The sequence below is a fragment of the Hypanus sabinus genome, chromosome 5 (assembly GCF_030144855.1).
Source record: "Hypanus sabinus isolate sHypSab1 chromosome 5, sHypSab1.hap1, whole genome shotgun sequence".
In the NCBI taxonomy this organism is placed as follows: domain Eukaryota; kingdom Metazoa; phylum Chordata; class Chondrichthyes; order Myliobatiformes; family Dasyatidae; genus Hypanus; species Hypanus sabinus.
Window position 1 is genome coordinate 182,079,997 of NC_082710.1, and position 26,103 is coordinate 182,106,099.

General features: G+C 49.5%; 1 protein-coding gene, 1 long non-coding RNA gene and 1 other non-coding gene across 3 annotated transcripts in view; 2 read left to right on the plus strand and 1 right to left on the minus strand.

The window, feature by feature from the left end:
* The first annotated feature begins 13,720 nt into the window (after positions 1-13,720).
* On the plus strand, positions 13,721-13,813 carry trnai-uau (transfer RNA isoleucine (anticodon UAU)). Its single transcript is given in 2 exon segments — positions 13,721-13,758; positions 13,778-13,813. It is a non-coding gene; the product is annotated as a tRNA-Ile (tRNA).
* A 2,527-nt stretch (positions 13,814-16,340) lies between these two features.
* Positions 16,341-22,330, minus strand: LOC132394711 (uncharacterized). The gene is made up of 3 exons (XR_009512406.1): positions 22,220-22,330; positions 18,383-18,473; positions 16,341-16,506 (listed from the first exon to the last, which is right to left on the minus strand). It is a non-coding gene; the product is annotated as an uncharacterized LOC132394711 (long non-coding RNA).
* The window catches only part of LOC132394710 (lysosomal thioesterase PPT2-A-like), a 103,013-nt gene continuing 98,607 nt past the window's right edge, over positions 21,698-26,103 (plus strand). The window contains exon 1 of the mRNA XM_059971094.1: positions 21,698-22,204. Within this exon, the coding sequence (XP_059827077.1) occupies positions 22,067-22,204 (138 nt within the window). The 5' untranslated portion in view covers positions 21,698-22,066. The remainder of the gene's footprint in view (positions 22,205-26,103) is intronic.

Below are 26,103 nucleotides of genomic sequence, written 5' to 3' on the forward strand. Positions count from 1 at the left end.
GAACGACAGACTCTGTCACGGTGAGCACTGGCAATGACTCGACCCAGGAGTGGAGGAACGACAGACTCTGTCACGGTGAGCACTGGCAATGACTCGACCCAGGAGTGGAGGAACGACAGACTCTGTCACGGTGAGCACTGGCAATGACTTTACCCAGGAGTGGAGGAACGACAGACTCTGTCACGGTGAGCACTGGCAATGACTTTACCCAGGAGTGGAGGAACGACAGACTCTGTCACGGTGAGCACTGGCAATGACTTTACCCAGCAGTGGAGGAACAACAGACTCTGTCACGGTGAGCACTGGCAATGACTCGACCCAGGAGTGGAGGAACGACAGACTCTGTCACGGTGAACACTGACAATGAATCAACCCAGGAGTGGAGGAACGACGGACTCTGTCTCGGTGAGCACTGGCAATGACTCGACCCAGGAGTGGACGAATGACAGACTCTGTCACGGTGAGCACTGGCAATGACTTTACCCAGGAGTGGAGGAATGACAGACTCTGTCACGGTGAGCACTGGCAATGACTTTACCCAGCAGTGGAGGAACAACAGACTCTGTCACGGTGAGCACTGGCAATGACTCGACCCAGGAGTGGAGGAACGACAGACCCTGTCACGGTGAACACTGACAATGAATCAACCCAGGAGTGGAGGAACGACGGACTCTGTCTCGGTGAGCACTGGCAATGACTCGACCCAGGAGTGGACGAATGACAGACTCTGTCACGGTGAGCACTGGCAATGACTTTACCCAGGAGTGGAGGAACGACAGACTCTGTCTCCGTGAGCACTGGCAATGACTTTACCCTGGAGTGGAGGAACAACAGACTCTGTCACCGTGAGCACTGGCAATGACTCAACCCAGGAGTGGAGGAACAACAGACTCTGTCACGGTGAGCACTGTCAATGACTCGACCCTGGAGTGGAGGAACGACAGACTCTGTCACGGTGAGCACTGACAATGACTCGACCCCGGAGTGGAGGAACGACAGACTCTGTCTCGGTGTGCACTGACAATAACTCGACCCGGGAGTGGTGGAACAACAGCCTCTGTCACGGTGAGCACTGGCAATGACTCGACCCAGGAGTGGAGGAACGACAGACTCTGTCACGGTGAGTACTGGCAATGACTTTACCCAGGAGCGGAGGAACAACAAACTCTGTCACGGTGAGCACTGGCAATGACTCGACCCAGGAGTGGAGGAACGACAGACTCTGTCACGGTGAGCACTGGCAATGACTCGACCCGGGAGTGGAGGAACAACAGACTCTGTCACGGTGAGCACTGGCAATGACTTTACCCAGGAGTGGAGGAACAACAGACTCTGTCACGGTGAGCACTGGCAATGACTTTACCCAGGAGTGGAGGAACAACAGACTCTGTCACGGTGAGCACTGGCAATGACTCGACCCAGGAGTGGAGGAACGACAGACTCTGTCACGGTGAGCACTTGCAATGACTCAACCCAGGAGTGGAGGAACGACAGACTCTGTCTCAGTGAGCACTGGCAATGACTCAACCCAGGAGTGGAGGAACGACAGACTCTGTCACGGTGAGCACTGGCAATGACTTTACCCTGGAGTGGAGGAACAACAGACTCTGTCACGGTGAGCACTGGCAATGACTTTACCCAGGAGTGGAGGAACAACAGACTCTGTCACGGTGAGCACTGACAATGACTCAACCCAGGAGTGGAGGAACGACAGACTCTGTCACGGTGAACACTGACAATGACTCGACCCAGGAGTGGAGGAACAACAGACTCTGTCACGGTGAGCACTGGCAATGATTCGACCCAGGAGTGGAGGAACAACGGACTCTATCACGGTGAGCACTGGCAATGACTTGGCCCAGGAGTGGAGGAACGACAGACTCTGTCACGGTGAGCACTGGCAATGACTTGACCCCGGAGTGGAGGAATGACAGACTCTGTCACGGTGAGCACTAGCAATGACTTGACCCAGGAGTGGAGGAACGACAGACTCTGTCACGGTGAGCACTGGCAATGACTCGACCCAGGAGTGGAGGAACGACAGACTCTGTCACGGTGAGCACTGGCAATGACTCGACCCAGGAGTGGAGGAACGACAGACTCTGTCACGGTGAGCACTGGCAATGACTTTACCCCGGAGTGGAGGAACGACAGACTCTGTCACGGTGAGCACTGGCAATGACTCGACCCAGGAGTGGACGAATGACAGACTCTGTCACGGTGAGCACTGGCAATGACTCGACCCAGGAGTGGAGGAACGACAGACTCTGTCACGGTGAGCACTGGCAATGACTCGAACCAGGAGTGGAGGAACAACAGACTATGTCACGGTGAGCACTGGCAATGACTTTACCCAGGAGTGGAGGAACAACAGACTCTGTCACGGTGAGCACTGGCAATGACTGGACTCAGGAGTGGAGGAACAACAGACTCTGTCACGGTGAGCACTGGCAATGACTCGACCCAGGAGTGGAGGAACGACAGACTCTGTCACGGTGAGCACTGTCAATGACTTTACCCCGGAGTGGAGGAACGACAGACTCTGTCACGGTGAGCACTGGCAATGACTTTACCCAGGAGTGGAGGAACAACAGACTCTGTCACGGTGAGCACTGGCAATGTCTCGACCCAGGAGTGGAGGAACAACAGACTCTGTCACGGTGAGCACTGGCAATGACTCAACCCAGGAGTGGAGGAACGACAGACTCTGTCATGGTGAGCACTGGCAATGACTTTACCCAGGAGTGGAGGAACAACAGACTCTGTCACGGTGAGCACTGGCAATGACTCGACCCGGGAGTGGAGGAACGACAGACTCTGTCACAGTGAACACTGACAATGACTCGACCCAGGAGTGGAGGAACGACAGACTCTGTCACAGTGAGCACTGGCAATGACTCGACCCGGGAGTGGAGGAACAACAGACTCTGTCACGGTGAGCACTGGCAATGACTTTACCCAGGAGTGGAGGAACAACAGACTCTGTCACGGTGAGCACTGGCAATGACTTTACCCAGGAGTGGAGGAACAACAGACTCTGTCACGGTGAGCACTGACAATGACTCAACCCAGGAGTGGAGGAACGACAGACTCTGTCACGGTGAGCACTTGCAATGACTCAACCCAGGAGTGGAGGAACGACAGACTCTGTCTCAGTGAGCACTGGCAATGACTCAACCCAGGAGTGGAGGAACGACAGACTCTGTCACGGTGAGCACTGGCAATGACTTTACCCTGGAGTGGAGGAACAACAGACTCTGTCACGGTGAGCACTGGCAATGACTTTACCCAGGAGTGGAGGAACAACAGACTCTGTCACGGTGAGCACTGACAATGACTCAACCCAGGAGTGGAGGAACGACAGACTCTGTCACGGTGAACACTGACAATGACTCGACCCAGGAGTGGAGGAACAACAGACTCTGTCACGGTGAGCACTGGCAATGATTCGACCCAGGAGTGGAGGAACAACGGACTCTATCACGGTGAGCACTGGCAATGACTTGGCCCAGGAGTGGAGGAACGACAGACTCTGTCACGGTGAGCACTGGCAATGACTTGACCCCGGAGTGGAGGAATGACAGACTCTGTCACGGTGAGCACTAGCAATGACTTGACCCAGGAGTGGAGGAACGACAGACTCTGTCACGGTGAGCACTGGCAATGACTCGACCCAGGAGTGGAGGAACGACAGACTCTGTCACGGTGAGCACTGGCAATGACTCGACCCAGGAGTGGAGGAACGACAGACTCTGTCACGGTGAGCACTGGCAATGACTTTACCCCGGAGTGGAGGAACGACAGACTCTGTCACGGTGAGCACTGGCAATGACTCGACCCAGGAGTGGACGAATGACAGACTCTGTCACGGTGAGCACTGGCAATGACTCGACCCAGGAGTGGAGGAACGACAGACTCTGTCACGGTGAGCACTGGCAATGACTCGAACCAGGAGTGGAGGAACAACAGACTATGTCACGGTGAGCACTGGCAATGACTTTACCCAGGAGTGGAGGAACAACAGACTCTGTCACGGTGAGCACTGGCAATGACTGGACTCAGGAGTGGAGGAACAACAGACTCTGTCACGGTGAGCACTGGCAATGACTCGACCCAGGAGTGGAGGAACGACAGACTCTGTCACGGTGAGCACTGTCAATGACTTTACCCCGGAGTGGAGGAACGACAGACTCTGTCACGGTGAGCACTGGCAATGACTTTACCCAGGAGTGGAGGAACAACAGACTCTGTCACGGTGAGCACTGGCAATGTCTCGACCCAGGAGTGGAGGAACAACAGACTCTGTCACGGTGAGCACTGGCAATGACTCAACCCAGGAGTGGAGGAACGACAGACTCTGTCATGGTGAGCACTGGCAATGACTTTACCCAGGAGTGGAGGAACAACAGACTCTGTCACGGTGAGCACTGGCAATGACTCGACCCGGGAGTGGAGGAACGACAGACTCTGTCACAGTGAACACTGACAATGACTCGACCCAGGAGTGGAGGAACGACAGACTCTGTCACAGTGAGCACTGGCAATGACTCGACCCGGGAGTGGAGGAACAACAGACTCTGTCACGGTGAGCACTGGCAATGACTTTACCCAGGAGTGGAGGAACAACAGACTCTGTCACGGTGAGCACTGGCAATGACTTTACCCAGGAGTGGAGGAACAACAGACTCTGTCACGGTGAGCACTGACAATGACTCAACCCAGGAGTGGAGGAACGACAGACTCTGTCACGGTGAACACTGACAATGACTCGACCCAGGAGTGGAGGAACAACAGACTCTGTCACGGTGAGCACTGGCAATGATTCGACCCAGGAGTGGAGGAACAACGGACTCTATCACGGTGAGCACTGGCAATGACTTGGCCCAGGAGTGGAGGAACGACAGACTCTGTCACGGTGAGCACTGGCAATGACTTGACCCCGGAGTGGAGGAATGACAGACTCTGTCACGGTGAGCACTAGCAATGACTCGACCCAGGAGTGGAGGAACGACAGACTCTGTCACGGTGAGCACTGGCAATGACTCGACCCAGGAGTGGAGGAACGACAGACTCTGTCACGGTGAGCACTGGCAATGACTCGACCCAGGAGTGGAGGAACGACAGACTCTGTCACGGTGAGCACTGGCAATGACTTTACCCCGGAGTGGAGGAACGACAGACTCTGTCACGGTGAGCACTGGCAATGACTCGACCCAGGAGTGGACGAATGACAGACTCTGTCACGGTGAGCACTGGCAATGACTCGACCCAGGAGTGGAGGAACGACAGACTCTGTCACGGTGAGCACTGGCAATGACTCGACCCAGGAGTGGAGGAACAACAGACTCTGTCACGGTGAGCACTGGCAATGACTTTACCCAGGAGTGGAGGAACAACAGACTCTGTCACGGTGAGCACTGGCAATGACTCGACCCAGGAGTGGAGGAACAACAGACTCTGTCACGGTGAGCACTGGCAATGACTCGACCCAGGAGTGTAGGAACGACAGACTCTGTCACGGTGAGCACTGTCAATGACTTTACCCCGGAGTGGAGGAACGACAGACTCTGTCACGGTGAGCACTGGCAATGACTTTACCCAGGAGTGGAGGAACAACAGACTCTGTCACGGTGAGCACTGGCAATGTCTCGACCCAGGAGTGGAGGAACAACAGAGTCTGTCACGGTGAGCACTGGCAATGACTCAACCCAGGAGTGGAGGAACGACAGACTCTGTCATGGTGAGCACTGGCAATGACTTTACCCAGGAGTGGAGGAACAACAGACTCTGTCACGGTGAGCACTGGCAATGACTCGACCCGGGAGTGGAGGAACGACAGACTCTGTCACGGTGAACACTGACAATGACTCGACCCAGGAGTGGAGGAACGACAGACTCTGTCACGGTGAGCACTGGCAATGACTCGACCCGGGAGTGGAGGAACAACAGACTCTGTCACGGTGAGCACTGGCAATGACTTTACCCAGGAGTGGAGGAACAACAGACTCTGTCACGGTGAGCACTGGCAATGACTTTACCCAGGAGTGGAGGAACAACAGACTCTGTCACGGTGAGCACTGGCAATGACTCGACCCAGGAGTGGAGGAACGACAGACTCTGTCACAGTGAGCACTGGCAATGACTCGACCCAGGAGTGGAGGAACGACAGACTCTGTCACGGTGAGCACTGGCAATGACTTTACCCAGGAGTGGAGGAACGACAGACTCTGTCACCGTGAGCACTGCCAATGACTCAACCCAGGAGTGGAGGAACAACAGACTCTGTCACGGTGAGCACTGGCAATGACTCGACCCTGGAGTGGAGGAACGACAGACTCTGTCACGGTGAGCACTGACAATGACTCGACCCCGGAGTGGAGGAACGACAGACTCTGTCTCGGTGTGCACTGACAATAACTCGACCCGGGAGTGGAGGAACGACAGACTCTGTCACGGTGAACACTGACAATGACTCAACCCCGGAGTGGAGGAACAACAGACTCTGTCACCGTGAGCACTGGCAACGACTCGACCCGGGAGTGGTGGAACAACAGCCTCTGTCACGGTGAGCACTGGCAATGACTCGACCCAGGAGTGGAGGAACGACAGACTCTGTCACGGTGAGCACTGGCAATGACTTTACCCAGGAGCGGAGGAACAACAAACTCTGTCACGGTGAGCACTGGCAATGACTCGACCCAGGAGTGGAGGAACGACAGACTCTGTCACGGTGAGCACTGGCAATGACTTTACCCAGGAGTGGAGGAACGACAGACTCTGTCACGGTGAGCACTGGCAATGACTTTACCCAGGAGTGGAGGAACGACAGACTCTGTCACGGTAAGCACTGGCAATGACTTTACCCAGGAGTGGAGGAACGACAGACTCTGTCACGGTGAGCACTGGCAATGACTCGACCCAGGAGTGGAGGAACGAGAGACTCTGTCACGGTGAGCACTGGCAATGACTCGACCCAGGAGTGGAGGAACGACAGACTCTGTCACGGTGAGCACTGGCAATGACTTTACCCAGGAGTGGAGGAACGACAGACTCTGTCACGGTGAGCACTGGCAATGACTTTACCCAGGAGTGGAGGAACGACAGACTCTGTCACGGTGAGCACTGGCAATGACTTTACCCAGCTGTGGAGGAACAACAAACTCTGTCACGGTGAGCACTGGCAATGACTCGACCCAGGAGTGGAGGAACGACAGACTCTGTCACGGTGAACACTGACAATGAATCAACCCAGGAGTGGAGGAACGACGGACTCTGTCTCGGTGAGCACTGGCAATGACTCGACCCAGGAGTGGATGAATGACAGACTCTGTCACGGTGAGCACTGGCAATGACTTTACCCAGGAGTGGAGGAATGACAGACTCTGTCTCGGTGAGCACTGGCAATGACTCGACCCTGGAGTGGAGGAACGACAGACTCTGTCACGGTGAGCACTGACAATGACTCGACCCCGGAGTGGAGGAACGACAGACTCTGTCTCGGTGTGCACTGACAATAACTCGACCCGGGAGTGGAGGAACGACAGACTCTGTCACGGTGAACACTGACAATGACTCAACCCCGGAGTGGAGGAACAACAGACTCTGTCACGGTGAGCACTGGCAACGACTCGACCCAGGAGTGGTGGAACAACAGCCTCTGTCACGGTGAGCACTGGCAATGACTCGACCCAGGAGTGGAGGAACGACAGACTCTGTCACGGTGAGCACTGGCAATGACTTTACCCAGGAGCGGAGGAACAACAAACTCTGTCACGGTGAGCACTGGCAATGACTTTATCCAGGAGTGGAGGAACGAGAGACTCTGTCACGGTGAGCACTGACAATGACTCGACCCAGGAGTGGAGGAACAACAGACTCTGTCACGGTGAGCACTGGCAATGACTCGACCCAGGAGTGGAGGAACGACAGACTCTGTCACGGTGAGCACTGCAATGACTCAACCCAGGAGTGGAGGAACGACAGACTCTGTCACGGTGAACACTGGCAATGACTTTACCCCGGAGTGGAGGAACGACAGACTCTGTCACGGTGAGCACTGGCAATGACTCGACCCAGGAGTGGAGGAACAACAGACACTGTCACGGTGAGCACTGGCAATGACTCGACCCAGGAGTGGAGGAACGACAGACTCTGTCACGGTGAGCACTGGCAATGACTCGATCCCGGAGTGGAGGAACGACAGACTCTGTCACGGTGAGCACTGGCAATGACTTTACCCTGGAACGTAAGAATGACAGACTCTGTCACGGTGAGCACTGGCAATGACTTTACCCAGGAGTGGAGGAACAACAGACTCTGTCACGGTGAGCACTGGCAATGACTCGACCCGGGAGTGGAGGAACGACAGACTCTGTCACGGTGAGCACTTGCAATGACTCAACCCAAGAGTGGAGGAACAACAGACTCTGTCACGGTTAGCACTGGCAATGACTCGACCCAGGAGTGGAGGAACAACAGACTCTGTCACGGTGAGCACTGGCAATGACTCGACCCAGGAGTGGAGGAACGACAGACTCTGTCACGGTGAGCACTGGCAATGACTCAACCCAGGAGTGGAGGAACAACAGACTCTGTCACGGTGAGCACTGGGAATGACTCGACCCAGGAGTGGAGGAACAACAGACTCTGTCACGGTGAGCACTGGGAATGACTCGACCCTGGAGTGGAGGAACGACAGACTCTGTCACGGTGAGCACTGACAATGACTCGACCCCGGAGTGGAGGAACGACAGACTCTGTCTCGGTGTGCACTGACAATAACTCGACCCGGGAGTGGAGGAACGACAGACTCTGTCACGGTGAACACTGACAATGACTCAACCCCGGAGTGGAGGAACAACAGACTCTGTCACGGTGAGCACTGGCAACGACTCGACCCAGGAGTGGTGGAACAACAGCCTCTGTCACGGTGAGCACTGGCAATGACTCGACCCAGGAGTGGAGGAACGACAGACTCTGTCACGGTGAGCACTGGCAATGACTTTACCCAGGAGCGGAGGAACAACAAACTCTGTCACGGTGAGCACTGGCAATGACTTTATCCAGGAGTGGAGGAACGAGAGACTCTGTCACGGTGAGCAATGGCAATGACTTTACCCTGGAGCAGAGGAACAACAGACTCTGTCACGGTGAGCACTGGCAATGACTTTACCCCAGAGTGGAGAAACGACAGACTCTGTCACGGTGAGCACTGACAATGACTCGACCCAGGAGTGGAGGAACAACAGACTCTGTCACGGTGAGCACTGGCAAAAACTCGACCCAGGAGTGGAGGAATGGCAGAGTCTGTCACGGTGAGCACTGGCAATGACTCGATCCCGGAGTGGAGGAACGACAGACTCTGTCACGGTGAGCACTGGCAATGACTTTACCCTGGAACGTAAGAATGACAGACTCTGTCACGGTGAGCACTGGCAATGACTTTACCCAGGAGTGGAGGAACAACAGACTCTGTCACGGTGAGCACTGGCAATGACTCGACCCAGGAGTGGAGGAACGACAGACTCTGTCACGGTGAGCACTGGCAATGACTCAACCCAGGAGTGGAGGAACAACAGACTCTGTCACGGTGAGCACTGGGAATGACTCGACCCAGGAGTGGAGGAACAACAGACTCTGTCACGGTGAGCACTGGCAATGACTCGACCCAGGAGTGGAGGAACGACAGACTCTGTCACGGTGAGCACTGACAATGACTCGACCCAGGAGTGGAGGAACGACAGACTCTGTCACGGTGAGCACTGGGAATGACTCGACCCAGGAGTGGAGGAACAACAGACTCTGTCACGGTGAGCACTGGCAATGACTCGACCCAGGAGTGGAGGAACGACAGACTCTGTCACGGTGAGCACTGGCAATGACTCGACCCAGGAGTGGAGGAACAACAGACTCTGTCACGGTGAGCACTGGCAATGACTCAACCCAGGAGTGGAGGAACAACAGACTCTGTCACGGTGAGCACTGGGAATGACTCGACTCCGGAGTGGAGGAACGGCTGATTCCCCATGGAGAGATGAGTAAGAGGTTAGACATAGGAGGACTGATTGAGTATCTGAGGCACGACTGAACAACACTGTGATGTAAATCATTCTTCATGAACATAAGGTCTCTGCTGCAACACTAAACAAGTCATTGAACCCGGGAAACACACTCCAAAGTACAGTCGACGTTTCGAGCTAAAACCCTTCGACAAATTTTTCTATCGATGCTGCCTGGCCTGTTGAGTTCTTCCAGCATTTTATGTGTGTTGCTTTGAATTCCCGCATCTGCAGATTTTCACTTGTTTGTGATAGAATCTGGGAAGCCCATGCCAGTCACAATGAACTTGACAAGACTGAACTGAAAGCACCCGGGCTTAAAGGCTCTTGTTAAAATAACAATTAGTAAATACAGTGCTCAAGAAACCGAGAAGTTCAACAATCCAGGACAAGCCACAGAGGCCGCAGGGTTCAGGACACTGTCTGTAAGGAATTTACACATTCTCCCGGTGATCTTGTCGGTTTCAGAATCAGAACCAGCCTTAATATCAGTGGCATATGTTTTCACAACAACAATGTTTCCAAAGGTGTACAGGTTAGGGTTACTGAGTTACAGGTTAGGCCCTTGCAGTTGCACCACCCAGCTGCCCACCTATTCAACCTCGCCTAATTGCAGGGCAGTTTACAATGACCAATTATGCTACCAACCGGTACATCTTTGGAATGTGGAGCAGCTGGTAGAAACCTGTATAGTATATTAACAGGGAGGACATACGGACTCCTACAGAGAGTGTTGGAATTGAAGGCCGAACTACCTGCCAGGCCTCTGTGATGCCCCCTGTGGACGGAGCTGCCAGAGAAAGTGGTTGAGGCAGGTACAATAACAACCTTTAAAAGCCACTCGGACAGGTACACGAATGGGAAATGTTTACCAAGTTATGTGCCTAATGTGGACAAATGGGACTAGGATATCTTGATTCAGCGTGGGACTGAAGGGCCTGTTTTCACACTGTGTCAATCTGTGACTCTGTATCCTGCATTACAAGGTGCCCTTGTGATAGAAAAATCCATGCGATAACTGCTGTGTTATCTTGGAGTGACAAGTAGGGGCCTCATTTTTAACCAGCACCCGAGCAGTGCCACTGGAAACCAAGACAAGAAATGCATTTGTCAGCAGCATCCTGAGGGTAAGGGCCTTGGCCCTTCTCTGGCTCTGTGTGATCTGAGGAGCTTGATGAAGCCAACGCAGGGTATGCAGACCCCTGCTACAATCAGAGCACATTGTGATTGTGAACACAAGAGATTCTGCAGATGCTGGAAGTTGAAAAAATACCCTGAGCAACACACATAGAAAATGCTGGAGGAACTCAGCAGCATCTATGGAGGGGAATAAACAGTCCACCTTTCAGACCGAGTCCCAATGAAGGGTCTCGGGACAAAATGTCAACTGCTTGTTTCTCTCCATAGATGCTGCCTGGCTTTTGCAGGTATTAATTATAAACAATTTATTAATTATACAATAAGGTCTGCAGGTGCTGGAAATTCAAAGCAACCCACACAAAATGCTGGAGGAACTCAGCAAGTCAGGCAGCATCGAAGGAAATGAATGAACAGTCGATGTTTCGGGCTGACACCCTTCATCAGGACGTTGTTGATTATTGTCACTTTTACCAAGATACAGTCATCCAGACAGACCATTCCATACATAAGTACATTGTGGTATTAGAAACAGACAGCAAACATTTACAGAGAATATGCAAAGAACAAAGTCCAGATGATTCAGAAGTCAAGGCCGAAGGTCAAACCTGTGATTGGCATTCAGGGAGGGGTGAAGTTGGAGACCTGATGTCTGCGAGACTGAGAATTGGGGGCGAGGACCCACAGGCAGCCTGTCCTGGGGGGGGGGGGGCGGTGTAGAGAGAGGGAGGGAGAGAGAGAGAGTGTGTGTGAGTGTGTGTGTGAGTTTGTGTGTGTGAGTGTGAGTGTGCATGTGTGTGTGTGTGTGTGTGTGCGAGTGTGTGTGAGTTTGTGTGTGTGTGTGTGTGTGTGTGAGTGTGTGTGAGTTTGTGTGAGTGTGTGTGAGTTTGTGTGAGTGTGTGAGTTTGTCTGTGTGTGAGTGTGTGAGTTTGTCTGTGTGTGTGCGTGTGTGTGTGAGTTTGTGTGTGAGTGTGTGTGTGTGTTTGTGTGTGTGAGTGTGTGTGCGCGCGTGTGTGTCTTGTTTTGTCATGTTCTGGTCGTTATTGTTGTTGCTGCTTGTGTGGCTGTGCTGAGCATTGTGGGCACGCTATGCTGATGTCAGAATGCGTGGTTTCGGTGAGATCCACCCTCATTCTTCTACTCAGGTCCAGAGCCATTAAATACTCTCCATATGTTAACTTTCCCATCCCCAGAATCCTCTAATAAACCACTTCTGGACTCTCTGCAAAGCCAGCACGTCTTTCCTGGAGATGGGTCTGGTGACGTGTCTGGAGTTGAAGGTCCTATCATCAGAGAGTACTGGCGAATGATGCATTTCACTCTAGGTTTTGATGTATATGGGATGAATCAATAAATCTGGATTTGAATACCGGTGATGAGGAGGCATACAGGAGCGAGAGAGAGCAGCTTGTTGAGCAGTAACAACCTTGTGCTCAACGTCAGATTCGTTGTGGACCTCAAGAAGAGGAAGTCAAGGGAACACACAACAATCCTCATTGAGAGATCAGAAATGGAAAGGGTGAGCAGTTTCAAGTTCCCGGCTTTAGGATCTATCCTATCTTTAGGATCTATCGATGGCTTTAGCATCATTAGGATCTATCATAGAAGATACAAAGAGACACAGCAGTGGCTATATTTCATTAGGAGTTTGAGGAGAATTGGTATGTCACCAAAGACACTCATGAATTTCTACTGATGTATCATGGAGAGCATTTTAACTGGCTGCATCACTGTCTGGTATGGAGGGGCCTCTGCACAGGATCGGAATAAGCTGCAGAACATTGTAAAATCATCTAGCTCCATCATGGGCAAAAGCCTCCCCAGCATCCAGAACACCCTCAAAATGTGATACCTCTAAAAAGGCAAAGTTCAAAGTATTTTATCAAAGTAAATTTGTCAATAAAGAACATATATGTCACCATATACAATAGAATCAATGAAAGACCACACCAACTTGAACATTCAACCATGGTGTTCAGTGTGCAAATACAAAAAGAAATAATAATAAAAATAATAAATAAGCAATAAATATTGAGAACATGGGATGAAGGATCCTTGAAAGTGAGTACGTTGGTTATGGGAACAGTTCAGTGATGGGGAAAGTGAATTTGAGTGAAGTTATCCCCTCTTGTTCAAGAGCCTGATGGTTGAGGGTAATAACTGTTTTCGGTGATGTGGGTCCTAAGGCTCCTGTGCCTTCTTCCTGATGGCAGCAGCAAGAAGAGTCCTGTGTGGCTGGGTCACTGACGATTGATGCTGCTTTCCTGCAATAGTGTATTATATATATTTCATATATATACAGTAATATTTTACAGTTAAATAAATAGTGCAAAAAAGTGAAAAATACTGGGTTAGTTTGCAAGGGTCATTATCCATTCAGAAATCTGATAACTGAGGGGGAGAAGCTGTTTCTGAAAAGTTGAGTGTGTGTTTTCAAGCTCTTGTACCATCTCCCTGATGGTAACAAAGAGAAGAGGGCATTTTCTGGGCAACTGAGGTCCTTAATGATGGCTCTGGCAGTCAGGGCTCCAGTGGCGCAATCGGTTAGCGCGCGGTACTTATACAGCAGTGCACAGTGAGCAATGCCGAGGTTGTGAGTTCAGGCCTCACCTGGAGCACATGTTTTATGAACACTACAGAGGGCCATCATTCATAAATCCTAACTCTCAATCCAAACCCACAACCTGCGCACTCACTTCAGAATCAGGGTTAATCTCACTGGCATATGTCGTGAAATTTGTTGACTTTAAAAAGGTAGTGAGGTAGTGTTCATGGGTTCAATCTGATATCAGAGGGGAAGAAGCTGTTAATGAATCATCTCATGTTTTCAATATTTATTGATTATTTATTTATTGTTATTATTACTTGATAATATTTTTATTATTTGACAATAAATTTACTTGGACTTTGAGGCACACGTGCACCACCACTACCGTGAGACTCCGACACCACAAAAGGAACCTGTATTTTCTCTGATCAGCAGGGTTAGATGAAGTTAAGTTTGGAATAGCCAGATTTATGCTGTTCATTTTCCCTCCCAGAGTGTGTGAACCTTGCACTGTAGGGATCACCAGGTTAGAAATGCTACAAGGCTAAAGATTTGATAAAAACTCATCAATCTGAAATGTGTTTTCGATTTCTGTCTCCAGACAGTGCCTGCCCTGCCTTCTAAATTCCAAAATTTCCTGATTTATTTCAGATTTCAAGCACTTCTAGGACTTGACTTCAGGAAAATTCATAATTGCCACCGTTTATCAACACTCTGACCACTTTGGTCACTTTACACTAAAATTACTTCAAGCTGAGAATCAGAATCAAGTTTAATATCACCGGCGTATGTCGTAAAAATTTGTTGTTTTGCTGCTGGAATACATTGCAATACATAATATTAAAATTGTAAATCACAGTAAGAAAAACAAAGTAAATTTATTATCAGAGTACATATATGTCACCACATTCAACCCCGAGGTTCATTTTCTTGTGGGCACAGGTTTAAGGTGCTTGGAAGTAGGTACAGAGGAGATGTCAGGGGTAAGTTTTTTACGCAGAGAGTGGTGAGTGCGTGGAATGGGCAGCTGGCGATGGTGGTGGAGGCGGCTACAATAGGGTCTTTTAAGAGGCTCCTGGACAGGTACATGGAGCTTAGGAAAATAGAGGGCTATGGGTAACCCTTGGTATTTTCTAAAGTAAATACCTGTTCAGCACAGCATTGTGGGCCAAAGGACCTGTATTTATTGTTTCTCAATAAATCCTTAATAGAATAATAATCATTAAGGAATCAATGACATACTGCACCCACTGGGCAATCAACCAGTGTGCAAAACACAACAAGCAGTGCCAATACAAAAAGAAAGAAATAATAATCTATAAATAAGTAAGAAATAAATATCAAGAACATGAGATGAAGAGTCCTTGAAAGTGAGTCCATAGATTGTGGAAACAGTTCAGTGATGGGGCAAGTGAAGTTGAGTGAAGTTCTGCTTCAACAGTCCAATGGTTGAGAGGTAATAATTGTCCCTGAACCTGGTGGTTGAGTCCTGAAGCTTCTGTACCTTCTTACTGGTGGCAGCAATGAAAAGAGAGCATATCCTGGGTGGTGAGAATCCCTAACATTGGATGCTGCTTTCCTGCAATAGCATTTCATGTGGATGAGCTCAATGTGTGGCATGTGGCCAAGTGGTTAAGGTATTGGATTAGTGATCTGAAGGTTATGAGTTCGAGCCCCAGCTGAGCCAGTGTGTTGTGCAAGGCACCAGTCCACCCAGCTGAAAATGCTGGGGGTTAACCAGTCGTGATAGACTGGTGTCTGACTGGAATCTTGTACTCTCAGTCGCTTCACACCACGGAAACTGGCGCGGGACAGACTTTAACTAACTGTGCTCAATGGTGGGCTTTGATGGACTGGGCTGTATTCACTACTTTTTGTAGGATTTTATGTTTTATGATTTTATACCAGGCTGTGATGCAGCTAGTCCAGGGGTGGGCAAACTTTTTGACTTGTGGGCCACAAAGTGTTCTAAAATTTGACAGGGGGGCCGGACCAGGAGCAGATGGACGGAGTGTTTTGGTAATACACCTCATAAGAGAAAATAAAATATCATGGGATATGTAGAAAACATGTGCTTTAATTTCAATTGAAAATGAACAAATGCATTACAACAAAATATCTGTCTTTGAAGTCCCATGGTATTTAGCTATTTATTGAAATGACTTTTAAATCACTGAAAATTAAATGAATAAAATACAGCTTTTTTTAATAGTAACAATTATTATTTTAAATCACTGAAAATTCTGTTATCCTTCAAGATATTATCATCATCACTCTCCTCCTGACTGTCGTTATTTCAAAAACGGTAGGAGATGCAGGTCTACTTGTCCTGCTCCTTCTTATTCAATTGTCCCCTGTGCCAAAACTCAACAACGACCAGCACAAGGACAGAACAGTGACAGCGCGCCAGTATGCGGAGCGCGTTATTCGATCTGGAGTGCATTTTTTATTTTGAGAACGTACGTGCACCTGCACACTACTCATGTCCATCACTTAACAGAAATGACATGTAACATGTAAGGCTTATTGAAAAAAATATTTTCAAATGCACTTTTTACATAACACAACGAAGAAACTTATTTTTAATTTCAGTGGGAACAGTGTTGTTGGTCTCCCTTTTTAGCCAGCGCATCAAAGTCTGGATTTAGTTTTGTTGTGGCGATTCTCAGGATGGATCTGAGCTGTTGTTCAGTTAACTTGGATCTGTAGCTGGCTTTGTTGATGTTCATGACGCTGAACGCCTGTTCACACAAATAGGTCGAGCTGAACAAAGAGTAAAGCGCAAATGTGATGTAATACGTTTCACCTCAACAAAGGTCAATGTATATAGAGTGCGTCATCTATTGGGAAAACGCCAGAATTGCGGGGAAAAATGTTAACAAGGTTTATTAATATAATTTCATCAAGTTCTGCGGGCCGGATTAAAAAGCTTAATGGGCCGCATATGGCCCCCAGGCCGTAGTTTGCCCATGCCTGAGCTAGTCAATACCACACTTCCATAAAAGTTTGTCAAAGTTTGCTGAATCATGCTACATCACGCTGAATCTTCGCAATCTTCTAAGGATGTAGAGGCACTGCCATGCTTTCTTCGTAATTGTAGGTACATGCTGGGCCTAGGACAGGTTTTCCAAAATAATAACAACAAGGAATTTAAAGTTGCTGACCCCTCCAGCTTTGACCCTCTGATGAGGACTGACTCATGGACCTCAGGTTTCCCTCTCCAGAAGTTGATAATCAGCTCCATGGTCTTGTTGACATTGACAAATAAGTTGTTCTTATTGGCACCACTCAGCCAGATATTCAACCTCCCTCCCTTATGCTGATTCATCACCACCTATGACAGCGAACTTGAATACGGCATTGGAGCTGTGCTTAGCCAGACGGTAATAAGTGTCAAACAGCTGGAACAGGAGGTTAAGCACTCAGCATGATGCAGTATCTGTGCTGATGGAGACTGTGGAGGTGTCGTTGCCAATCCAAAATGACTTGCATGATTGCGCTGATGAACCTTGGTGATGTTCTGCAGGCTACATACAACACCTAAGTATACGTCTTGTGGATCACGGTCTGCAGCCTGTGATTTCCCTTTAAGCAGTGTACTTTTAAATCAACTTAATGATCTCGAGATTTCACAGTCTCCTAAGGGACTCAGTGGACCAAGCAGGCACAGTGGACGAAGGTTTATTACCAGGCTGGGAAAGAGGCGGTGGGAGGGGGGCTCTAAGCCAGGCTGAAACACCAGTCTGAAAATGAGGGGAGTAGATAGAGAGAGGGGAAGAGACAGAATGAGAAAGAGAGACTGAGAGGTAGACAGGCAGACAGGAGGTGACAGAAAGGGATAGACACAGAGAGAGAGAGAGAGAGAGAGAGAGAGACAAAGAGAGAGGGGGGAGGGAGAGTGAGAGGTATAGTTAGAGAGAAACAGACAGAGTGAGAGATACTCAACAGCACAAACATTTATATATTGCGGGGTGTGTGTGATGCACCATCAATAACTCTCTGAGACATGAGACGAGATATCAGCTTTTATGGGCTGGAAGAAAGAACAAGCAGCAATTGACCACTATGCTACATCCTGGAGACTGAGAGGCAGGGCTCAGGCCCCAATCACCTTTATACAGGGGTCTGTGGGAGGAGCCACAGGAGCAGTCAGCGGGGGGGTGGGGGGCATGTCCAGACAGGTATATGTAGTTCACCACAGTGTGTATGGGAGAGCGGAGAGGAGAGAGAGATGGGGGGAGGGGGAGAGGGAGAGAGAGAGAGAGAGATGGGGAGGGGAGGGGGGAGAGAGAGAGATGGGGAGGGAAGAGGGGGAGAGAGAGAGAGAGATGGGGGAGGGGGAGAAGAGTCTCGGCCTGAAACGTCGACAGTGTTTCTCCCTATAGATGCTGCCTGGTCTGCTGTGTTCCACCAGCATTTTGTGTGTGTTGTTCTAATTTCATTGTTCTCACTTCTTCCAAATCAGTTTACAGTTTGGATCGGATTGTACCACTAATTCACTTCCCCTAAAGAAAGGAAAATGAAAGGTCAAGTTTTGTCAGTGTGAGCTGCAAACCTTTCCCATTGTTGAGTTAATTACCCTCGGCCAGGCAGAACTGGAGCTCTTGCAAAGGCAACAGACTTCAGCTCAGTTTCTCACCTTCTCTATCACTGATTACTTTGTTGATCAGACATGTGATGCACCATCAATAACTCTCGGAGAGGTGAGGCGAGATATCGGCTTTTGTTGGCTGGAAGAAAGAACAAGCAGCAAGTGACCACCATACTACATCCTGGAGGCTGGGGCGGTGTCTCCAATCGCCTTTATACTGGGGTCTGTGGGAGGAGCCGTGGTCAGTGGGAGGAGCCATAGTCTGTGGGAGGAGCCACGGTCAGTGGGAGGAGCCACAGTATGTGGGAGGAGCCACAGGAGCAGTCAGTGGTTGGGGGGGGGGGGGGGGGTGCGTGTCCAGACAGGTATATGTAGTTCACCACAACATGATAAGGCCATGAAGCACAGGAGCAGAATTAGGCCACTCGACCTATCGAGTCTGCTCTAACTTTCAATTGAGGCTTATTTATTTCCCCTCCCAACTCCATCCTCCTGCCTTCTCTCCACATTTTATGCCCTTACAAATCGAGAATTTATTACCCTCCACTTTAAACAATTACTTAGCCTTCACAACCATCTGTGGCAATGAATTCCACCGACTCACTACCCTTCAGCTAAAGAAATTCCTCCTCATCTCTCTTCTAGAGAGACATCCTTGCATTTCGAGGTTGAGCCCTCTGGTCCAGGTGCAGTCTGGAGAGTATTCCGACATGGTAGAAACGATGCCCAGGAATGGAAAATTCAACAAAAAGCAGTGGATGCAGGCACAAGCAAAGCCCTCCCCACCACTGAGTGCACTTACATCGAGCGCTGCCGCAAGACAGCAGCGTCCATCATCAGCGCCCAACCCTACCCCCCACTCCCTTCTCACAGGAGGTACAGGGGCAGGAGCCTTGGGTCACCCCTCCCCACCACCGGATTCAGGATCAGTTATTATCCTGCAACCATCGGGCTCCTGAACTGGACAGGAAAACTTCCCTCAGCCCAGCTCTGAACCGGTTCCAGGACCTACAGACACACTTTCGAGGAGGCCTTACAATTCATGCTCTCAGTATTAGCTTACTTGCACACTTTGTCTTCTGCGCGTTGCTTGTCAGTCTTTGTTTATGTAGAGTTTTCATAAATTATTTATTTTACTGTAAATGTCTGCAAGGAAATTAATCTCAAGATAGTATGTTGTTGTTCTTTATGCGCCTTGTGGTGTATAGGGTGACACTTTTGCTGTTTCCTTTTCATTAGTCTGTTCTATACAAGGCCAAGTTGCTAGCTGAATGCTGAACCACAGCCTCACATAGCTCACCACACTGTACTCCATAACCTCATCTTGACCTAACCTTTCTTCCTTCTCCTTACACAGTCAGCAGGCTTGTGGGGGTGTGGCCAGCATTAGTCGGGGTGTGTTTAGGGTTGGTTGGGGTCAGTAGACCCTTGGATTAGGATGAGGTTTAAGGGTAATTGTCGGCATTGTATGTGTGGCACTGGGAGGGATAAGATTGTGAGTGTAGTGTGGCAAGCTATGTGGGCTAAGGCGTAGAGGGTAGTGAAGCCACTTTCATCTGACCCATGCCTTTCATTAACCTTGCCTTAATTAATTGGGTGTGCACTGGAACACATCAGCAGTAACAGAGCCCGGGGTCTTCAGGGATGGGAAATGTGCAAGGGGCTGGCCAGATTCGAACCCGGGACCACTCACCTCGAACTCCGGTGCTGATGCCACTAACTACTGGCCAGCAAAGGTAATACATAAACATCAGATTTATTTGTCATAGGAACATTTAAACATGTATGTACTTTGATAATAAATTTAGTTATTTAGTTATTGGGGTAGAGCGTGGAATAAGTCCCTCTGGCCCTTGAAGCCATGCCACTCAGCAACCCCTGGCTTAACCCTCGCCTCATTTACAGTGACCAATGAACAGTCTAACCCATACGTCTTTGAAGTGTGACAGGAAGCTGGAGCACCTGGAGGAAAGAAACGTTGTCACGGGGAGACCATACAAACTCCTTATAGACAATGGAAAAAAATTGAACCTGGGTTGCTGTTACTGTAACCTCCATGCTCTTTGAAAAATGCTGCCCAATCTTCTGGAATTCTCCAGCTTTATTGCATTAGAGAACCTTGCAATGTAAGAGTTCTCTTGTCCTAATGAAGCACAGTGCAGTGGGCATGCACACGCGAGTGCTGAAGGCTGTACCCCTCCGAGACCTAGCAGTCGGTAAAGGGCCTGATCCTGTTTTTATGTATATGAAAACATAAGATGTTAAAAGTTAAAAAGTAAACAGTATTAACACTACTGGTGCTCCATATAATGAAGCCTGGGCAGTGGCAGAGAGTTCAGAAGTCTTATGGTCTGGGAGAAGTTGTTTCCTATCCTAACAACTTTTGTCCTAATGCTACAGTACCTCCTGCCTGATGGTAGGGGACTGAAGAGATTGTCGGACAGATGGGAGGGATCATTGACAATGCTAAGGGCCCTGCGTACACAGCACTGCTGAAAGATGTTTCTAACAGGTGAAAGAGAGACCCCATTGGCTCTCACTATCCTTTATAGAGAATTACAGTCAGATTCCTCACAATTCCCATACCAGATGTTGATGCAGATGTTTGGGACACTTTTGATGGTATTTAGTTAATATGGCAGTGGGAGGGGGGCACACTCACCTCAATCTCTTTAGGAAGTGGAGACACTGCTGTGCTTTCTTGACCAGAGAGGTAGTGTTGTGGGACCAGGTGAGATTGACTGTTGCTTGGCACACACCTTCAGGCTTTTAGAAGTGCTTGGCTGAGAGGTAAAGTATTTCAGTGGAGTGGCTTTATCCCACTTTAAAATGCCCCTTTGCTATGCCAAGCCAGGCAGGGGCGGCGGGTGGAGGGAATGAGAGGCACCATTCCAGAGCACATCACAGAACTCCGGAGATCGCATTCCGAGACACGGTTATTTATCACGTGTACATTGAAACGTGCAGTGAAATTTATATTAAAATTAAACCAGCTGTGCAAAAAATGTATTCATGGATTCATTGTTCAGAAATTTGATGAGTTATAAGAAGTTGGGCAAACCCTAATTCCTCCCCTCAAATCCAGATAAACCATCTCTGTACTGTTTCCAAAGCTTCCGCTCAGATGCAAATCCAATTGTATAACATAGAAACCTATAATATATTACAGACCCTTCGGCCCACAATGTTGTGCCGACCACGTAACCTACTCTTAAAAACTGTCTGGAATTTCCCTACCGCATAGCCCTCTGTTTTCTAAGTTCCGTGTACCTATCTAAGAGTCTCTTAAAAGGCCCTATCGTATCCGTCTCTGCCACCGTGGCTGGCAGTGCATCCACGCACTCGCCACTCTCTGCGTTCTCGGGATGTGCTGGGAGCAGCCCGCAGATGTCAGGCAGCATCTGTGGGTGTTGGACAAGACTCGACGTGAACACGACGCCGCCGTGCCCCGCTCCAGCCCCGCCGGTCGGGACAGGAAGTGGTCTCAGCCGTTGGCAAGGACGCCTCCACGGTCGCGAGGGAAACCGGATGTGACATTCCTCTATCTCGTCGCTATCATCAGCTGAGCCACAGGGTCGCAAAAGCCCGGTGCGGGGAGCGGGCGCGGATGGACGGGAGTTGGGCGCCGCGCATCGTCTGAGCGGGTCGGGCCGAGTGTGGTCGCCGGACAGCCAGGCGCAGCAGGCGGCCGCGGCGTTTCCAGAGGTCCGAGAACCTGGCGCAGAGGCAAGCATGTTCCCTCGGCTGCTGCTGGCGGCTTCTGTCGCCATCGCACTGCAAGTTACCCGGAGCTACAAGCCGGTGATCGTGGTGCACGGCTTGTTCGACAGCCCCGGGGACCTGCTGACGCTCCAAACTTACATCAACCAGGTAAGACTTCCTTACCTTTCCCCCCCTGCCTTTCAGTTTCTAGGTGTTTGATCCCTGCCGCCGAATGGCTGGAACCGGGCGGGTTGGGAAATCGATCTCTCCGCTCTGGAGGCATGAAGGGAGGAGAGGTTTCGGGTTACACAGACCAACGTACAAAATGCTAGAGGAACTCAGTTTGTCGGGAGGGCATCCTGGAGGCGGGAATAAACAGGCGACGTTTCGGGCCGAGACCTTTCATCGGGTTAAACAGAATCCGATTGGGCACTTAACCTGCAAGTTTCTGCGGTCCTGCTTGGCTGGGTCAGGGTAGAGACTCTGTCATAAGGTGGGAGGGAGAGGTCAGTGTTTTCTCCCCCCCTCTCTCTCCCTCTGCCCCTCTCTCGCCCTACCTCTTTGCACGCCGCTTACCAGGCATCAGTCAGAGCGACCTTCACTGACTTCACCAAGTATTGCGCCAAGATGCGATAATGGACTTTTAAAAACATTACTGTTAGCAGTCTTCATGAACTGCGGGGTGGGTAGGGACAAAATAATCAGAGATAATTTGTAATTTTACGGGGCGGGCGAGTAAATGGCTCGATCCCTGAATGAAAGCCCCTCCTCTTCCCCTGCTAATATGGGGCCCTGACTGGTCTCTGCCTCCGGGGATATAGGAGCAATAATAGTCCATTCGGCCCATCAAGCCTGATCCTGATAGATCTTCCCTGTCAACCCCGCTCTTCGGCCTCCTGTGCCACCACCCCCGCCATACCCGACCCGGACACCTGATTTCTTTCTCTCCACCCTCCCCGCGAAGTTTGGAGCTCATGTGGCTCCTCGGCCCTGATTGTATTTGACAGAGTGTGATGGGGCCTCTTCCCCCCCCCCCCACCCCCTCCGGCCCTGTGTTAGTGACTATCACGTGCTTGGGGAGAGCAATGGACCTTGTTCAAGTGGTTTGGCCGCTCCTGTCATCACTCATCTCTTCGTGGCGACTTGTGGTCATTGCAAAGGGGTGGTCAATAACGTTACCAGCAGCAATTTAACCCTTGATCTGTCCGGGACCGAGGTTGGGGAAAAAAAACTGGTAATGAGACTATAAACCACGAGAGAATAATTAGATAATGCCACCCATTTTCCCTCTCAGTCTCTTGCCTTCTCAACGTTCATAGTAAATTTATTATCGAACTTCATATATGTCACCATATACAACACTGAGATTCATTTTCTTGCGGGCATAATAAATCTATGGGATGGTAACCATAACAGAATCGACGGCGCCCAGCTTGGGCGCTCCCTCACATTGCACTAATATGGACTTTGATGTTCTGATTCTCTTCCTTCCTGTCAGCATCCTGCTTTGTTTACTTTATATTTTGTCTTGTGAATGTTGTTTATGTAGGCGAGTTATGCAGGTGAGGTTTTCTTTGTGGCAGGTGCTTACTGCAGCAAACTTGACTTTGACGAAAGCTAGCAAGATTTTGAGTTCCTGCACTAAAACCATTCCCTGGGTGTGAGGTGAACGACTCCTGTGGTGTGTGAATCCCTTCAGTGGCACCTTCGCTGTAAAACCCCTCGACACCTTCTCCCAGTCGTGTGGGGCTCAGGACTGGGTGCAATGTGTTGGCTTGAGATTTCTAAAGCAGTAACGAACCACCAGCACACACTGAGCGGTGAAAGCACGAATTGTTGAAGAGTTTTCGTGCGTCTGTCAGAAGCGAGCGCAGTGTTGTTTCGATCTCAAACACTTTTCAGTTTTGCTGTGAGTGTATCAGGCTGAAGGTTCAGGAAACCCCCTCTGACTGGCTGTGGCTGCAAAGCAACCACAAACACGTATCGTCTGCTACCCGTAACTTGCTTGGGGAACTGTGGGTTGATGAAAGGTGGTAAGTTACGGCTCGTTATGCCGCTGGTGTTTAGGGCAGCAATGACGGTCCTCCATCTCTCTGTCCTTGGCCACTCGGATATGGAAGGACCTCTTGTTGCTGTTTCCATAACAGTTTTGTTTGACCGGTCGGGCTTGTTAGCCCTGAGCTGAACCCCAAAACTGGAGGACCAATGGAGTGCTCTTAGTCTGGCCTCTACCCTTTGACCTGTTTGCCATGGGTGACCTTTCGAAGAGCTGAGGCATTAAGTCAGGACTCCAGCAGCATTACTTTCTGGTCATTGAGGTATGCAAGCCTCCGAACCACAGTAAGGAGGTGGTCCTCTTGGAGGATGGAGGTGGCGTCACAGGTGGTGGGCAGAGCTTTTGACTCATTGGCCTTCATTAAAAAGGATACTGAGTAATGAAATTTGTTGTGTTCTGGCAGCATAACAATGAAATACAATAAGAATATACCAGGGATTCAGTTTAATTGGGGACACATCAGGATCAGGACATTTGGGCCAAATTATGCGGCTGCTCCAATGAGCTGAAGTTTTATGGAAATAAGACCATAGATACAGGGTCAGAATTAGGCCATTTGGCCCATCTAGTCTGCTGCACCATTTGACCATGGCTTAGTCATTTCCCTCTCAACCCCATTCTCTTGCCTTCTCCCCATAACCTTCCACGCAGTGACTTCTCAAGAATCTATCAACCTCCGCCTTAAATACACTCAATGACCTGGCCTCCACAGTCACCTATGCCAAAGAATTCCACAGATTCACCACCTATTGGCTAAAGATCCAAGGTGCAGACGACTTCCTCATCTCTGTTCCCCAATTACTACCACTCCAGTGGTCCAACATCTACTTCTACCTTTCTTTTACTTTTCAAATATCTGAAAAATCTTTTATTACCCTCTTTTTATATTATTGGCTATCTTACCTTCATATTTCATCTCTTCCCTCCTTATAGCTTTTTTAGTTGCCTTCTCTTGTTTTTAAAAGCTTCCCAGTCCTCTAAATTCCCACTGATTTTTGCTCTTTTGTATGCTTCCTCTTCTGTTTTTATGTTGGCTTTGACTTTTCTTGTTAGCCATGGTTGTGTCATCCTGTCTTTAGAACTCTTTTTCCTCTTGGGGATGTATATATCCTGTGCTTTTGGAATTGCTCCCAGAAACTCCAGCCATTGCTGCTTTGCCATCATCCCTGCTAGTGTTCCTTTCCAGTCAACTTTGGCCAGCTCCTCTCTCAAGCCTTGTTAATTCCTTTTACTCCACTATAATTCTGATACATTTGACTTTAGCTTCTCCCTCTCAAATTGCAGGGTGAATTCCATCATATGAAGATCACTGTCTCCTAAGGGTTACTTTAAGCTCCCTAATCAAATCCAGTTCATTACACGACACCCAATCCAGAATAGCTGACCCTCTGGTAGACACAACCACAAGCTGCTCTAAAAGCCATCTCACAGGCATTCTCCAAATTCTCTATTGTAACATTACCCTTTTGACATGCATTTTCTATATCCTGTGATAATTTGTAGACCACATCTTGGCAGCTGTTCAGAGGCCTGCATGTAACTTTATTCCTTGGAGTGCAGGAGAATGAGGGGAGATCTGATAGAGGTTTACAGAATTATTTCAAAGGAATAATTGCCTTCCTGTATAATTTATACATTCATTGATAATAAAATTACTTTGAAATATATACAGAATTCTGATTGGTATAGCTAGGATGAACACACACAGGCTACTGCCCCTTAGATTAGGTGAGACTAGAACTAGAGGTCATAGGTGTAAAGTGAAGGGTAAAATTTTTAATAGTGTATTGTAACTTGTACGAAGAATGTATGTAAACATATTTTGTGCTGCATTCTGCTTTTAAGGAGTCAGTGCATTCTCTGAGTGACCCTGTGGGTACTCCAGTTTCCTCACAGGTTCCAACAATGTACGGGTCAGTAGGTGACACGGGTGTAAGTGAGCAGTGTGGGCTCAATGTGCAAGAAGGGCCAGATACTGTACTGTATCTGTACTGTGCTGTACATTTTAAAA